Source organism: Nelumbo nucifera, chromosome 3, assembly GCF_055504915.1.
Source record: "Nelumbo nucifera cultivar China Antique chromosome 3, China Antique-T2T, whole genome shotgun sequence".
NCBI lineage: Eukaryota > Viridiplantae > Streptophyta > Magnoliopsida > Proteales > Nelumbonaceae > Nelumbo > Nelumbo nucifera.
The window spans coordinates 5,505,686-5,522,793 of record NC_142651.1 but is presented as its reverse complement, the minus strand read 5'-3'; the positions used below and the strand labels follow the sequence as shown (position 1 = coordinate 5,522,793).

The following is a 17,108-nucleotide window of genomic DNA, read 5'->3' as shown; positions in this document are numbered from 1 at the left end:
TGATGAATTCTTCCATTTTATCAAATATATAATGGATATGGACAATATTCTTCCCGTGTTCTGGAGATAATCCCAACAGCCAACTGTATGATTAGGGGCGGCAATCCTAACTTTTAATACTGGGTCTTAGCGGGTAGATCAACCCAACAAAAAGAAAAAATTTGAAGGGCTCAAAGATATGATATCCGAGAAAGGACTAATCTGCCATCCTCTCTGTGGCCCGAACCCAAAGTGGCAAGTGGGCAGGCTGGCTGGTCTATTCCTAGCGTCATATAGGCAGATCTCGGCCATGCCAAGTCTGGGGGCTCAACCTTAATAATGCTATTTCCATTTGGGACATGAATGGGCTTTCACACGGACTTGGATCTGGTACATACATGATCCCACATTCCTATCCACTAGACATTACAATTGTGCATTGGCCCATTGGGAATATCTTCTCTTTCATTCATGGGAAGATGTTTCCAATACACGAGACTGGATCTGCTTCTCACAATTGGCGCCTCATACACACATCCTATCATATATTGGGAACATCTCCCGTACTTATTTATTATTATTCATGGGAGATGTTCCCAATGCACAGTGGATGTGCATGTGAAGCACCCATTTGTGAGGAGCAGATCCCATCACCCAATACACAGCCGTAGTCATGGTGTTCTGTGGGAACAGCTTGTGGGTAGCAGATATGGAGTACTTTCATACAGTGGCTTCTCGCAAGGTGGAACTCATCCAAATAGTTTATAAGCATTGTTGTGTGAAATCCCTAGAAAAATATATCTTCATCACAATTTTTCACCGGTATCAACGATAAATAAGCATTCTTTTAGCAAGCAGATGATGGAGCATGGATAAAGTTTAGGGAAAATTCCTGATTAGTACCCCATACTTTGGCTTGAGTGACAATTTGGTCCCTGAACTTTAAAATGCAACAATCCAATTCCCAAATTTTTAAAATGTGACAATACAGTACCTGAACTTTCAAAATGTGACAATCTACTATCTACCATTAACCAGTCCCTTAATCGGTCGTTAAGTGACAATTGAAAAGTTAAATTGTTCATTTTTTTGTCAATGTTAGGATGGTTGATAAAGAGAATTAGATGGCATTCTTAGAGCATTTTTTGACTTTTCAAATGTCACTTAACGGTTGATTAACAATAGGTACTGGATTGTCACATTTTGAAAGTTTGGATACTGGATTGTCACATCTTGAAAGTTCGGATACTGAATTATCGCATTTTAAAGCTAGGGAACCAAATTGTCACACGAGCCAAAATACATGGTACTGATCAGGAATTTTCCCTGATGTTTAAGTTTTAACTTTTAACGAATAATACTCGAAAAACAAATAAACAAACACTACTCTTGCACATGGGAGGGTAACTTCAAGTGCACTTTGGATTTGCTACCCACAAATTATTCTCACATCCATACCCATGAAACACCACTGCTGTGTATTGGGAACATCTCCCATGAATGATAAGTGAGATATTACCAATGCACAATTGTGGGTAGGGAAATGGGAGCAACTTTGTTGGTAGTAGATTTGAGCCCCTTCAGGTGTTGACGTGGAGATCTGTAATTGGTATTAATGTGTACAGTTTAACTATTGGAATTAATTTTAGTAAATTTACTTACTCTATCCCTGTTATTTAAAAATTATCTTAAAGTATTCTCAAATTTTTTTGGTAATTGATTAAATTCTCCCCTGCCATTAATGTTTATTATCATTTCATCATAGTTCATTCACATGTGACATCATATAACATATATATTTTTATAAATTCCAATATTATTTAAATTGTTTGAGCATTTGTTCACGTATTCTCAACCTTTTTTTTCTGCGTTTTTCTCGGTTTGAGAAATTGCGGGGTTTATTTACAATTTTAAACTGCAATTTTGATTTCAAATGACATTTGATGTTTATTCAGCATTATACATACTTAACAATAAAACCGGAAGAGATGACTATCAAGGGTGTGGGCAATGGCGGAGTCAAGAATTTTCTTTCGGGGGCCAAGTTAATGAAATTGGGAGAATAAGAGGTAGGAGAAATGAGACCGAAGATTTAGATATATTACAGATTTTTTTTTAAAGAAAGAATAAACAAATTTTTTTTAATTTTGGGAATTAGGGGAAATCAGAGAGTGATCCTTAACATTTATATTTTTTTGAGGGGGTGGGGAGGCGATGACCCACTTTACTACATATTTTACCCCAGCCTTCCACTTCCTAGCTATAAATGATTGTCTTAACAAAAATATTGGGGGGCCAAGGAGTGCCTGTAGATGTGGGCCCAAAGGTTCTGTGTCTGCATTTTCATTAATAGTAGGTTTATTTTGAAAAATTTAGGAAGAATGATAGATAAAATAGTCATTTCATCTTTATTTAATAATTTTTAGAGGATTTAAGTCATTTTTCAACAAATTATTTATTGGTATTCATTTTCCAACAAATTTGAGATACTTTAAGTTTAGGAAAATTTCCAATTAGTATTATGTACTTTAGGCTTAGGCTTAGTGCTATTTTGGTCTCTCGAACTTTAAAACGCAAAAATTCAGTATTCGATTTTTCAAAATGTGTCAATATAGTACTTGTCGTTAACTAGTTGTTAAATGATATTTGAAAAGACACAAATGCCCTTTAAATGCCATATAATTTTCTTCATCAACCGTCAACATGTTGATAAAAATGAACAGTCTCAAATCATTGCTTATTCTATTCAAAAAAGTTGGGGGTTATGTCTCAATGGGCATTTTGGTGATTTCAACTTTATTGAACATAACTGAAGAGGCAAGGATTTGAGACTGTTCATTTTTGTCCATTTTTGAAAGGTTGATAAAGAAAATTAAATGATACATGAAAGGTATTTGCGTCTTTAGATAATCTAGAATGACACTCTTTGAAATTTCGGATAGTAAATTGTTGCGTTAAGGACCAAACTGGCCCTAGACCCAAATTAAGGATACTAATCTAGAATGTTCCTTTTTTAAATATTAAGGATAGGGTAAGTCAATTTTGTAAAACTTAGGGGTAATTTAAGAGATTTGATCTACTATTTATTGGTAAGAGTAATTTCCCGCCATCCCGCCAATTTTTCTTTTTTCTCTTCTCCATCATCGTCACCGCTCCTGAGTTCAAACCCTAGCTCGTCATGGAAGAAGAGATCAAAGCAGAATTCGAAAGAAGTGGGTTTTCTATCGACGAAGAGGACATATTGAAGAAATGTAAGTAATTCTTATTTTATTCCCCCCCCCCCCCCCCCCCCCCCCGGTTACTTTCCTTTTCGCCATTTCTACTGGCTGCAGATATGCTGAAAACAACTCTCTCTCTCTCTACTTGCCAGGTCTCACTTTCTGCATAAATTGCAAACTGACGCCTTCCGATCTTGTTTCCAGCTGGGAGGTTTACTATCTCAACAGGTAGAAAGTTCCCTCTATCTCTCATTTGATTTTGTACATGTATATTTCATCCAGACTATTATAGCTGGTTTCATTTCTCTTAATCGGATTCTAATTGGAAGGATAATTTGTTAAGTTTTAATGTTTTTTGTACCTTCTACATTTTTATTTTTCTAGGATTTCGGTTAGTGTTCGATGCATTAAGTGACGTTTCACAGTCTAGAAATATGCATACTCTTCTCTTTTACAGGCAATTAAGTGGTTCCTTGGTACAAAATGCTCAAATGGACGGATTCTTGTTGCACCTACAAAACGAACAGAAGGACGCGATTATCAAAGAGGAACCGAACTTGCATATCTACTCCAGTAATGACGTTGATATGTAAGTAGCGAATTATCCCCAACTTTTTTTTTTTTAAATTATTTATTCACTGCCATAGGATAATCAGGACAAGGCTTGGACTTGTGATTTGTCGGTGCTTTCTTTTTCATATGCATACTAGTGCGGTAGGACTGGATTGATTAAAAATCAGGTCTCTGATCATAACACTACTGCGCTAGGCTCAGAGTTAAAATAGTTTGAGTGTAAATGAAATCTCCACTTATGTAATTAAATGGGAGTTTGGAAAGGGGTCCTTTCTTTTATAATTGCATTACCTTGGGTTTTATCATTTTTTTTTGTTCACCGTTGATAGAAGTGAAGATTTAGATAATTCAATAGACAATCTGTTCTACATGCCTTCTTAAACGAGATTGTCAATTGTTTGATAAGGTTGGTTGGCCTTTGATAATTAAGGAGGCTTAGCTTCTTCTGATACTTTTGTCAGTTCCATCATGTTGTCATTTTTTTCAAATGTTTAAAAACAACAAAAATTAATTGCATGTGAACCAATCACAACAAGTCTCTTTATGCAGGATTCTATGCGATGAACATGAAGATACAAAAGAGGGTATCCTAGGCACTCCAACAGACCGACCTGAAAACATCTATCCAGAGTCATTTGACATTACGCCTGGAACAACTGGGAATAGACGACCCAGCTCTGGAAAGCCATCCAGACTCGCAAGTAACAATATGACACCTTTTGGGCAAAGGACAAGCAAGTTTGTCGTACAATCTGCTTTTAATAATCCTTTAGATGAAGGGAACGATGTAAAAGAACAAGAAATTGACAATACCGAAAATGACATCATTAGGAGGGTCCAGCCAATCAAAAGGTGCTCTTTGCAAGTTTGTGGGTCACAACCAGAACCGGGTTGCAGATTTATGTATGACAGGGTTGAGGACAGGGTAATTGGCACTTAGGCGGAGAATGCTTTACTTTTAGATTTTTTTTTTTTGTTTACATTGTATAAATATCATTTTTCTTTTTCCATTTAGTTCAATTCTCTTGAAAATCGAATTAGAAGGCATGCAATTGCACTTGTTGCTTCTGGACTTTATGAGGAACCAACGGACCCTACAGTGGCGTCACAGGTGATTTGCTTATCTCATACCTCTTTTCTCTTCTTCCTGAATTGTATAGTGCCCCTAATTTGTGTATACCCCTGTGACAAAAAAAAACTTCTCCTTGACCTATATTTTCTTTTGAAGCATGGATTCATTCTTTTTTTTGTTGTTTTTTCTACCAGTCATCTAGTAAATTGGTTTATGTCAGAACACTCAAATTTCTGATAGAATCTGTTGTTTCAGAATAAAGTTTTCTCTGTTGGCATGGTCTGTTGCGATGGAGAAGGTCGGCTGAATGAAAAGTCTGTCCTGTTACAAGGCAGGTATGGATTTCGGTTGCTTTTATTCATTACTAGTCAGCTTAAATAGACTGCTGCCATGATAAAGAATCAAGAATGTCCTGTTAAAAGAACTTATCAAAAAAAAAAGTCCTGTTAAAGGAATACTTGAGATAGATTAAGATGTTTGTTCCATTTTCCATCCTGACAATACATGTAGGGGTTTTGCAATCATTAGCTTAGGAACACTGCCACCATGATAAAGAATAATGAATTTCCTGTTTAAGGAACACTTGAGAGAGATCAAGATGATTGTTCCACTTGCCATTCTGGCAATAACACATGTAGGAGTTTGCAATCATCACTTGACCAGTAATACTGATTACCTAATCTTGGCCAAACTGGTCCAGTCAATTAATTATAGCCATGAGATCTATCACATGGTTGCAAGGTTCCAACCAGCTGGTTGGTAAGGTCTCCTGCTGGTTGTAGCAGAGACTTGGGATCGAATCCCGCCTGCACCTCGGTGGGGGGTTATGGGTTGGGCTACCCCCCGTTGTGTAGCCCTTCAAAAGATATCAAAAAAAGAGATGTATCACATGGTTTTGGATATCAATGAATCCTTATCCCAATATTTAGGATTTGATTATAAAGACAACTGCCAAGAAAGAATTATAAAGATGCCAATTAAAAAGGAATTCTAAAGATCAAATAATTAAGATAATCTGATATTGATAAAAAGTTAAGATAATCTGATTACATGGATTTTGACTTTGAAAATCATTTTAGATGGACCCAGTTAAATAGTGGATTGCAAACAGTCTTTATTTATTCAACTTGAACAAGACATTTCTGCAGGACACATGTTGCAGTCCCCTGCCACATTCCAATTGTTACTGACTTGGATCCTACATATATATACTTTTTTGTAGCAGTGTTGAACATTGTGGGGGACAACGTGTGCGTCTTGACTTACATAAACTGACCCAGTTTTCTTTATTCCCAGGCCAGGTAAATATAATCATATTACAATACCCATGCTTGTGAGTTCAACTCTTGTCAGGTTGATGAAATGAGTAATATTGAAAGCAATGAACTTGTACAGGTGGTGGGTATTGAGGGGCATAATCCTAGTGGACACTGTTTTGTTGCATCAAAAGTAGTTGATTATATGCCCTTGTCAATTTCCCCGAACGCTGATTTAGCTCCTGCAAAAAAGCAACATCTAGATGAAGAATTTAATCCACCTCCTTCAAATATGCTAGAAGAGCTTTCACTGGTATGTGAACATGTTTTAGAGTAACATCTCCCCTGAAGTAATTTCTATACAGAAATTATTAAAAAAATTGGTATATTGAGAAGACCATGTGCAGCTTCTCAGTTGTCTGAATGTATATTTCTTGTAACTAAAATGAACAGAAACAACATGCATCAATGTCTATTATTTTATCCTTTTATTTGTTAGTGGAAGTCAAAAAAAAAGGAAGTGCATGTCCTTTTTTAAACTTTTACCTCGTACTAATTTCTGGGCTAATGCATGCTTCAATGCACTACTAAATTAGTAGTCAAACTAATCTTACAATACCTTGCAACTAGATATGTTGACATGAGTGACCACCACATGTTAGTTTTATATGTTCTCTCCTTATCCATGTACTATGTTTAAACATCTGTGTTGAACTTCCAACAGATTATTGCTGCAGGACCTTTCACGACAACTGACAACTTGTTCTTTGAACCTTTAAGTGAATTGCTTGCATATGCAACCAGAAAGCAGCCTCAGTTGCTTATGCTGGTGAGAGGTTGAATATTGTCCTGTTGTAACTTTGGGAATCTTAGCTGTCTTCTGATCGAAAGCTCCATAATTGATGCCTTGAGAAACTTTTGGCAGCTAGGGCCATTTGTTGATTCTGAACATCCTGATATTAAGAAAGCAGCCATTGATAGAAGCTTTGAAGAAGTATTTCATGAGGAAGTACTCAAAAGGGTTAGTATGTCCATAGCTTAATACTTCACAAGAAACGCTTAATTTCTTATTCTGTTGCTGTTGATGACCCAGGTGCAAGATTATGCTGCATTCATGGGTTCTGCTGCACGTGTGGTTCTTGTTCCATCTATACGAGATGCTCACCATGATTTTGTTTTCCCTCAGGTGTTGCTTCTGTTGGATATATTAGATCTTTTTTCTCCATTTATTCATTACATTGACTTGTGATGGAAATAATATCCAAGTAAGTGATGACTAAGGTGTCATTTTACATTTTTTCTAATAAAAGATGTTTTGTTTTTGCAGCCTCCACTTGATATACACTTTTCTGATCTAAAACATCAGGTATGTCTTGGATTTGTGAGATCATTTTGTAAACCAAATGGCTCACTGTGTTATGTTCATTTTTCCTGAATTGGTTATCATTGTTTCTTGTTAAAATCTGAATGTTTATTTCTTTTGGCCCAGATAACTAGCTTTGCAAATCCAGGGCTTTTCGATGCAAACAAGGTATGGAGAAAATCTTGCCAGCATCTTTCTCATCATAGGGAATACCTATATGATTTATGCTCATAATGACTCTACCATACATGTAGGGTGTGGTAATGAATCAAGAGCCACTCACTAATAATAACTGTATATAATTGCAGCAAGAACATAACATATTTTGTTAATGGCATCATTCAATAATGACTTTATCATATATGTAAACTTTAAATTTCTACTTGGCTTCTTAAAAGTATGGGAGTTGTATGCAATGTTTTTGAACCGTCGTTGACCCAGACGGTCGGACCATTTGGCCCGGAAACCATCCAAGCAACCAGTTCTGTTTCACCCCTGACCTGTTCTTGGGTCAAAACCATTGACTTTGTCAGAAAACTGATGACCCAGGTGGTCTAACCATCGATTCGTTTGACCTGGACAGCGGTTTGCGATTTAAGAAATTGCAGAGAGGGGAGAAACTGAGTCTGAGACACGAACTCATCTGATATCCAGATCTGAGTGACTCAACAAAGGCATTGGAAGTTGTATGTGACTCAACAAAGGCATTGGAAATGGAGAATGGTTGGGATCAACTGTGAATGTGCCCAATATGGACTGACTCAGATGATATAGAAATCTCCTTCAAAAGCATGTATCTTTGTCTTGAAATAGCTGATACCTTGTTTAGAAGCATTTCAATCTTGTCCAATACCATCACCAGTACTCATTCAACATCACCAGGTGATCATCGATCAATATAATTCCACTAAAATACAAAATGCCTCGTCACAGATGTTAGACTTAGTTTTTTAGAACCTTCACAGGATGGGGTATAAACATGAGTTGTAAATACAACTAGCAGCATAAGCAGCATATACTTTTCTCTAGCAACTGGTCTCCACTTTTGTTTCTTATTCTGCTTATATTGATAACAAATCCGTTGAAGATAATCCTGGGGAATAATCAACAAGAACCCTTACAAGCATTTGTGGAACTTAGGCAGGCAAGTCATGTTGCAACTTCATATATAGTTGCTCGTGTGTGGCTGACTCAATTTGCACTGAACAAAGGTGGTTTACCCTCCTTCCCATGCAGACATAAAAAAGAAAAGAATAAACACCAATCCTAATAACTACAACCAAGTAAGGATTTCATCAGATTAGATGTAGGATAGAGTCAAATTAAAAAAAAAGATGTGCTTAATTAATGCTGCCTTTTTGCATCCCATTTGTATTCCAATTTCTTTATGACCTCTGGATGTGATTTTCTTTATTATGTTTTCAAAATCGGACCAAATTGATTAGTTTTCCTAGCCTACTATACAGAAAGTCACGGCAGAGATCTAGAGAAAGTTATTTGCAACTTAACTGCTGCATATTATTGTATATTAACATCAATAATCATTCTTAAATATTTGAGCATGCCTTGGTCTTAGGGACATTTATACACTTCATGGAATTTGGAATTTGTTAGCCTTCTCCCGTATTTGCAATTCATAGTTGCAAGTTTCAGGTAAAGATAGGTTGTTGCAGCATGGATATCCTGAGACAGCTTAGTGGGGAGGAGATTTCACGAAACCCAGCTAATGGATTATCTGGGGATCGTATGGGCAGACTTGCATGTCATTTAGTCAACCAGCGAAGGCATGCCTTTTAACCATTGATCTTGGATAGTACATATTTAGTTACAATGATTATCAGTAATCAGTGGAGCTGATTTAACTCTTGTTTCAACAGCTTTTATCCTCTTTATCCACCTGCAGAAGGTGTTCCATTGGATCTTTCACTTGTTCCAGAAGCCTTGCAGATACCCTCTGTTCCAGATATTCTTGTACTGCCTTCAGACCTGGCTCCATTTGTGAAGGTAAAATATAGGCCTCTGTCTTTAGAACCAATGTATCATATCTTGACATATCCACCTATTGCTAAATGATCTGGATCCTTGTATGCATGTGCATGAATCTAGCACAAGCCTCTGGTATAAATTCACGTATATTGAGGTATGATTTTCAAAGTGACTTCCTATAGATGACTTTGAACATTTACAATATAGGTAATAGATTCAGAATCTGAAATGCCAATGGGGTTCTGTCATTTATGTTTCTATTTTATACCATCCAAGTAAATAAGGATAAAATGTCTTAAAATTTTGGGAGTCTAAGAATGCAGCAGGTGCAAAACTTGCACCAATTATCACCCATATAGATAACCATGTAATATAGCCTACAACATAATCTGTTTGTTGCACAGGTACTGCCCTTTGGCCAAAGAATGAATGAAGAGGAGCAAGTAAAATGCATCTGCATAAATCCTGGTAGACTGGCCAAGGGTGTTGGAGGAGGCACGTTTGTAGAGCTCAACTATCATGGGAATGCTGACAGAACAAGTGCTTCGGTCATTCGAATCTGATTCTTTGACTGCAGGACTAAAACAAGATACTCGTATTAGATGTGTCTCACTGAACCAGGAACCATCCATTTGACAATATTTATAGTAACAGTTTGGTTCCAATTCTCGATGGCTGGCAATCAAGTTCAAGGGGAACAGTCTTTTATCGGATCTGCTTTCTATTTGACAACATGATTTAGGCATTTAGCTTAAATTGAAAGGGAGGGTGTAAAATTGCTGATTGTAGTAGGGCTTGCCCTTTGTAATTTTAATTTGTTCCAGTTTTGTTTATCAAAATTTTCTTTATTTCCTTTTTCTTTGGGTAATAGTTTCGTTTTCCAGAAACATAATCAATAAAAAAAATTGTGCCCAATTAACAACTAAACTCCTATCTGTTGATGGCGTCCCCAAATTTTCTGTTCGGGTATCGACTTCTTCAGTTTGCCTGCTCTCTCTCTCTCCCCGGAACCTTGCAAATTAACAACTATACCGTACTCTTTTTTCTTTATTTATTCCGTTATATTTAGATGTCTGAAAATCCAAGCTTCTGAAATTGATTTTCATGTTGCTTGCGTTTGGCACGTAGGAAACAGAATCCTCCAACAAATCTTTGAGATCGATTTTTTTCTTACTGTCAAAAAGTGAGTACTCATTTAAAATCTGAAATTCCTGAGCGCCGACCACAGACTCGGAGCCTTCTAAGCTAATGTTTCTATCCCCATCTCCGGTCCCTTGCATCTGGAATTCTGGATCAATCATCAGAATTCATCGATATTCTCCATTGGGTGGTGTCAAACTGTCAATGCAAACAATGGAAACGTTTTTTACAAGGTTTCTCAGAAGCCAACAATCTAAAATGATCAAAGTTGCAATAATAGTATGTGATAAGAAACAGTTTTGGTTCTAATGTAATGCGCACCGCGCAGCATGTCCTAAATCCTAATTTTGATTTTTGACATGGACTTTTATTTTCAGTCTTCCGCCAAAACTCCTGGGGTGCTAGAGTTAGCACTCACTAACCACTGGGTTCGATTAGCAATTGAGTTTATATTGGGCTTCAGCTCAACTCGAAGTTTAATTTTAACCGAATTGAATCAAGTTTTTCATGAGCTGAATTTGGATGGGTCACAAATGACTTGATTGGTATTCTAATCCCTAACCACCAGCAAACAGTAATTTACAATGTCCCAAGCACCAAACGATTTCCTGTTTAAGAAGCTGCGAGAACAAGAAATAATTGTTTTTTTTTTTCTACCTGCCTGCCTGCTATGCAGGTCCAAGAATGCTTGAAGCTTAGAATGAGAATATCTTGTCACGAATAAAATGTCTTCTTTTTCTTTTTCTTTTTTGATAAATGACGGTTTTTTTTTTTCTTCTTTAATTTCCTTTCTTCACATTTTTCTTGTTGTGAACAAGATATTATGTATTCAAATATTAAACTATTAAACCTTGCAGTTACGTCAAAGAGCCGGAACAGCTCCTAATTTTTGGGGAGGACCTTCTAACCACACATCCCATCAGCGTTCCTGTGGGTATAGCGGATCCGAGCTCATCAGCTGCACCTCTGCTCTTAATCAGTGAGATTTATAAAAGGGTACTTCGAAAATTTAAAATTTAAAGCGGCAAGCGGCATGGTCATCCATTTATATCCAGAAACGGTGCAAATACAATTGTTTTTGTTTTGAAAAACAAAATCATATATTGGATAACACCCCATTAGAGTATTGATATTTTGCATGCTCTGCACATCAATGATAAAGAACAATCAATTTACCAATAATTCTGATTTATGCAAATGTATGCGAGTACAAATTCTAGTTCACTCTTGGTCTAGATTCTACTTTGTTTTTTTTATTTTATTTTATTTTTTTTTTGGTACGAGTAAAATGTAAAGTAGAATGGTGTAATTTGTAGCTTCTGGTGAAAATGTAATAAAGCTGGATTTCTCTCATTCTTTGCTTAGCACTCGAGTTATCAATCTGCACACGGGCCCCACCAAGCCTAGCCAAATTCTTGCAAGATACTGGAGAGAAGGCTGGACGCCCAGCTATCCGCGCCACCTTATCCAAAGAACCAAGCTCTTGCAATCAAAGCCCAATAAATCCACAGAATGCACAAAAAGAATTTAGCTAGGCCTCAGGAACAGAAATTATCCATACTCATTTTTTTTTCCGTTACAGACAGGAAAGTGGGTGGGGGTGGGGGTGTTGAACGATTCAATCCAACAGCTTAAAACCAGAAAAAGAAGGAAACTAAGTAGATGTTTGTTAGAATTTGCAAATTCTTAACAAAATAATCGGTACTTACAGAAATGCAGAGACAAGAGAAGTAGAGAACTAATTATCAACACAGAGTTGAAATAAGTAAATGGGATTATTAATACTTCATTACGGCAGAATTTTGTGTCGAGGATATCATACAAAGCCATAGAAAAAATCTATGCCCAAAATGTCACGGACCCCACTGCTTACTGTTTTCATCTGGTCCAAACATGAGTTAGAAACTAAGAAATTGACAGAGACCATTCGAAATCAATCAACGATTGTCGGTGAAGAAAACCAGAAACTCACTTCTTTTATCTCACTTTCTTATCCACTTTAGCAGTTCTTTCTCTGTAAAGCTCCAGCCAAAGATTCGAGACCCATAATATGCTAACAGAGATTGCCACTGCAATTATTATCATCCAGGAAACCAGAATCCATCGTGGGATCACATTATCTGCTGCTCCACTTGAATAGAAGACAACCATTTTGTAAACAAAGAGAGGTCCAGCAAACCCTCTAACAACAGAATACAAGGTATAGAATGGGGGAGACAAGAGTCGGTAGAGTTTGGCAGCACTAGGCACGTCGGCTCTGCGGACATTGGCGAGGGTCCACAGGTTCTGGCAAGCACTGGTGATTTCTGCAAGGATGAGAAGGATGAGCATGGCGAAGGCACCATGGAGAACCATGTATCGACATGTGAATAATACAAAGAGGGTTGCTAAATGATGGCCTATGAAGAGAACATCACTTGGGAAGAAGATGAGATAATGGAGGAGATCCATCAAGAAGTAAGCAATGCTGAAATCAAGTACCAAACTCTGGGAACTGGTGTTTGGAGAAGCGAAGCCGTGAGGAGATTGTTTTAGTATAGCAAAAATGGCCAAGAAAACCGCGGGAGTGCCATGGGCTAAAGAGATGAAGCAGCTGGAGGCTTCGGGGCGGTATTTCGGGCTCCAGCTGCGGAAAACGATGTAGTAGGCAACGAGATAGATCAGGAGAAACATTGAAAAGAAAATAGGGAGGATTGGGATAGGAGGAGTTAGGGGTTCCATAAAAAGCAACCAAACAAATACCGGGGAGAAGATGATGCTTAGAAATAAGTAGGGGATGAAGTTCTGTGACTATTCAAAACTCAACCTCGAAGAATTTACAGAAGTCGAAAATAGACGATTTTCGGGTTCAGCTTAAAAGTGACAGAGTTGCGAGAAAGTTACAGTTTTTCTCAGACGCTCGAAAAGTTCAGAAAGGAATGCGGAAACAAAATAAACAAAATAATCCCGCCCTCCGGAGATTATTTTTTGGTCACGTAGAGGACGAGAAAGAAGAAAAAAAAATTGCAGGAAAAGGTAGAGACAATGAGATATTCCGTCGGTTGCTCGGATGTGGAAGGCTTTGAAAGGTTAGTGATGATGCGCAATCCGGCCGGTCTTACCTGTCAACGACCTTGCCTCTGAACTGAGTAGCAGAGAACCTGAAACGGAGGAGACGAGGAAGCTCTGGGGGGAACCCGGTGTAAAGGCTCCAAAACTTAAGTTAGAATCCTTCAAAGGCAAGGTAAAACCAGATAGCGCAAAGTTTGCATACCTCCTCTTTGGGAGTGGAGAGCCTTTTATAACCACCTCGCGCACTCACTCCTAGACTCCTGTCAGGTCGGGAATGAGTATTTCCGTGCTTCTGCCAGTTCGGGCGTCATCGCCTCTGCTGGGGCAGAACCGTCACTGCTCTTTTTGTCGGAACCGTCTCTGTAACTGGAGGTAGCAGTTGACAGGTGACGGTGGTAGGTGGCCGTTTGAAATGCGGCCGTCAGGCATCAGATCCCAAGTCAGTCAGGTGTGCCACCCCTGGATACGGACTCCTTCGGTGTCAGGTACGGTGTGGTTCGTCCAGTTCAATGCTCCGGAAGCGAAGTGCCCGGAGCGGTGCGTGAGGCGAAGTTTTGAGGGGGCCCCCGAACTGTCATAGGACGGGCCAGTTCGGGTCTCTGCTTTGTGCGACTCGGGGCCAAAAGGAGAGTTCGGGCTCCTCGTAGGGAGTTCGAGCACTAAGTAGGGAGTTCGGGCACCTTGCAGGGAGTTCGAGCTCTAAGTAGGGAGTTCGGGCACTTTGTAGGGAGTTCGGACCGCTGGTCTCTTCCCTTTGGTGTTTGTTCCCTCGGTAAGTGCCGAGCTACTTGTTTTTTGCCACGTGGCGTGATTTGTGAGGTCGGGCCAAATCTTCCTTCATCAATTGCCCCCCACTCCTCGTGCTAAGGGTCTTGCCCTGGTGCGAGGAGTTCGCGAGGTGTCAAGTAGATTTGTTCTGCACTTTGAATCTTGGTTCTGCTGGTGCGAGGTGCGTTGTTAGGGTTTCTTGGGCTTCTTCGAGCGTCCATTTAGGCGGGAAGCGCGCCGGCCTGTCTAAATGTTGATGGATGTGGCGGCGCACACGTTACTTTGAAATTTCAAAAAAAGCGCGCCACTTGGGGGTGCGATAGCGGGCATTTTTTCAAATTTGAAAAAGACATGCCATAGCCGTTTTTTCTGAGGAGACGTGCGCTGGCGTTCCGTCAGTTTCAGAAAGACGTGCGCCAATCACGTCTCGGTCTCGGGGGACGTGCGGTTAGTGCGGCTGTAGGCCGTCGGATTGGCTTTGATCTAAGCCGTTGCCTTTCGGTCACTGTGAGCATAAATAGCGGGGGGGACCCTAGTTGCCACTTCTGTACTTCTCTCGAGCTCGCGTCTGAGTTTCAACTCGCATCCAGTTCGCGTCCAGGTTTTTCCAGTTCGCGCTCAAGGTCTTCCGTTCGTCCGAGCTCCTGTGGTCTACATCTTTTTGTCCAGGTGAGTACTTTCCTGGATCTCATCACTCCCGATGTCTAGCTCGGATGGCTCAGATAGTCCTTTCAGCGGGTCTGATGCAGGTTCTACGAACCACGTTGCATCCCCCGATAGCCCTAGCGAGCCGGAGGTAGAGCTCGAGGAAGAGTTCGAGCTCGTAGGCCGTGGCACTTCGGGTAGTTTGGCGTCCACCTCTCGCCGGGGTCGGATGTTAGACAAGTTCGGCCCTTCGACCATGACGCCCGAGGGGCTCCAATCCCTCATTACTTACTATAACTTGCCCGAGGAGTACGCTTATTTCATACCTTTGGGTAGCTTTCCTTGGGAACACGGTCCTGATGAGATCGTGATATTCCGGGAGCAGCTCGCCGCGGGGTTGCGATTGCCTTTCCACCCCCTCTTTGTCGAAGTCTTGAACCACTTCGGCGTGACGGTCGGCCAGCTTCACCCAAATTCCATTCGAAACTTGGTGGGGACAATCTCCTTATTCTGCGACGAGAGCTTTCCGTTGGACTTGGAGATTTTTTCTTCAATCTTGATGCTTAAGAAGCAAGCGGGTACCCTCCCCGGGCGCAGGCGGGCTAACTACCTGTCTCCTTGCCTGGGCTTTAAGCTTCTACACGAGCTCCCCAACAAGGTCCCAGCATGGAAGCGGGACTATTTCGGGGTGCGAAGTGTGCTGGGGTGGCCTTTTCAGACCGGGTGGGGAATGGCCGCTCCTAACTCCGGGGTCACGCTTGACAAGGAGACGGCGAAGGGCCTCCAACAATGGGCGTGGCTTGGGCTGAAGTGTCACCAGTATCTGATTGAGGCCAAGCTCATTGCGGTCGGCCTGAGCTCGGGTAGGTTCTTCACTTAGAGACTCTTATCTTGCTGTCTTTCTTGCTTTTTACTGATGGCGAACTTCTTTTCGCAGGTGTGATGGATTCGCGAGGGACCCGGGGTGGGCACTTGTTTCAAGGTATGAAGAGGAGAAAGCGGGTTGCCAAGTGAACTCGCGCTGAGACGCCTCAAGATGCGGAGCCCGAGGTGCCGAGCTACCAGCCAGAAAATCCGCCCAGGGAGCCCGAGATGGTCCCTCCGATGCAGGAGCCAGCAGGGGGCCCTTATGTTGAGACTACATACACAGGGACTCCTACATACTCCGGTGCTCCTGCTTACTCCAGGTATGCTCATACGCGAGCTGGGCCCTCGGGCTCGGGGGCCTCGGAGGATTTCAGGAGTGTGTTGACGCCGACCCATGCTCTTCAAAAGAGTAAAGAGGCTATCTTCCCCGAGGAGGTCGCGGTGTGGATTGATCTCCCTCTGCATCAAGTGGCATGCCGAGCCGTTACCCATGCCATGGTGGTAAGTGTTCTCCTTTTTTAGAGCTCTTTGGCTTTTGTTTTGTTGGTCCTTTTGATCATTCGGTCTCTTTTGGTAGGTGAATTCTTCTATTCACGCCTTGGCGGCTCAGGTGCAGAGAAGCTCGAGGCAGGCACGAGCTGCCGAAGAGGCTCGTCGTGCTGCCGAGGAGGCTGCTCGTGCTGCTGAAGAGACTGCTCGTTTTTCCCGGATCAGGCAGGCGAGGTCTCAGAGAGATGCCGAGGCCATGGGAGTGGTGGTGAAGCACATGGCGGACTTGAGGCTGGATCTGCAGCATCAGGTCGAGTATCTTCAGGAGGACATCAGGGAGAGGACGCGGATCTTTTCTCAAGGTACCGAAGATGCCAAGAAGAAGGCCGTCGATGAGTACATCGCTTCGCCGAGTTTTGATGATCTGATGGTGGATTCATATAGGAGGGGTTTTAAACTAAGCCGGTGGATGATCCGAAATACGTACCCCGAGCTCGATGTTAGCGCCATATCCACTTCGCGCATAACTCAGGAGATGGCTAATGCTGCTGACGCCGAGCCAGACTCCGAGGGCGAGGCGGGGCCTTCGGGTTTTGTCGAAGTGCCTTCTGATGATGAAGAAATAGCTCCGGGCTTGTAAATTTTTTTTTTATACTACCCTACTTTTGGAATGGAATGACTTTTGTTTAAGTGCTGGTTAT

General features: G+C 40.8%; 2 protein-coding genes and 1 pseudogene across 3 annotated transcripts; 2 read left to right on the top strand and 1 right to left on the bottom strand.

Moving 5' to 3' along the window:
• The first annotated feature begins 3,072 nt into the window (after window positions 1-3,072).
• Window positions 3,073-10,374, top strand: POLA2 (DNA polymerase alpha 2). 2 transcript variants are annotated; one of them, XM_010252536.3, is made up of 16 exons: window positions 3,073-3,230; window positions 3,350-3,425; window positions 3,655-3,786; window positions 4,320-4,695; window positions 4,786-4,881; window positions 5,098-5,177; window positions 6,068-6,143; window positions 6,238-6,411; window positions 6,823-6,927; window positions 7,024-7,119; window positions 7,192-7,284; window positions 7,426-7,464; window positions 7,588-7,629; window positions 9,115-9,245; window positions 9,339-9,465; window positions 9,852-10,374. In XM_010252536.3, exons 1-16 carry the CDS (start codon window positions 3,158-3,160, stop codon window positions 10,008-10,010), a joined length of 1,875 nt encoding a protein of 624 aa, XP_010250838.1. In that variant the 5' UTR covers window positions 3,073-3,157; the 3' UTR covers window positions 10,011-10,374. The 2 variants fall into 2 exon arrangements, with proteins under 2 accessions (XP_010250838.1, XP_010250837.1); XM_010252535.3 differs by having other exon boundaries at window positions 6,065-6,143.
• Window positions 10,375-12,349: 1,975 nt separating this feature from the next.
• Window positions 12,350-13,674, bottom strand: LOC104592954 (TLC domain-containing protein At5g14285 pseudogene; annotated as a pseudogene).
• Window positions 13,675-15,958: 2,284 nt separating this feature from the next.
• Window positions 15,959-17,108, top strand: LOC148800923 (uncharacterized). The gene is made up of 2 exons (XM_088900121.1): window positions 15,959-16,419; window positions 16,496-17,108. The coding sequence occupies exons 1-2, from the start codon at window positions 16,144-16,146 to the stop codon at window positions 17,045-17,047; spliced, it is 828 nt and encodes a 275-aa protein (XP_088756247.1). The 5' UTR covers window positions 15,959-16,143; the 3' UTR covers window positions 17,048-17,108.

Excerpts from the sequence above, each read along its gene's own strand:
- LOC148800923 (XM_088900121.1), top strand. The coding sequence starts at position 16,144 with ATGGTCCCTCCGATGCAGGAGCCAGCAGGGGGCCCTTATGTTGAGACT. Across the intron at positions 16,420-16,495 it reads CCGTTACCCATGCCATGGTG|GTGAATTCTTCTATTCACGC; the intron begins GTAAGTGTTCTC and ends CTCTTTTGGTAG.
- POLA2 (XM_010252535.3), top strand. The coding sequence starts at position 3,158 with ATGGAAGAAGAGATCAAAGCAGAATTCGAAAGAAGTGGGTTTTCTATC. Across the intron at positions 7,120-7,191 it reads ATGAGGAAGTACTCAAAAGG|GTGCAAGATTATGCTGCATT; the intron begins GTTAGTATGTCC and ends TTGATGACCCAG. Across the intron at positions 9,246-9,338 it reads CATTTAGTCAACCAGCGAAG|CTTTTATCCTCTTTATCCAC; the intron begins GCATGCCTTTTA and ends TTGTTTCAACAG.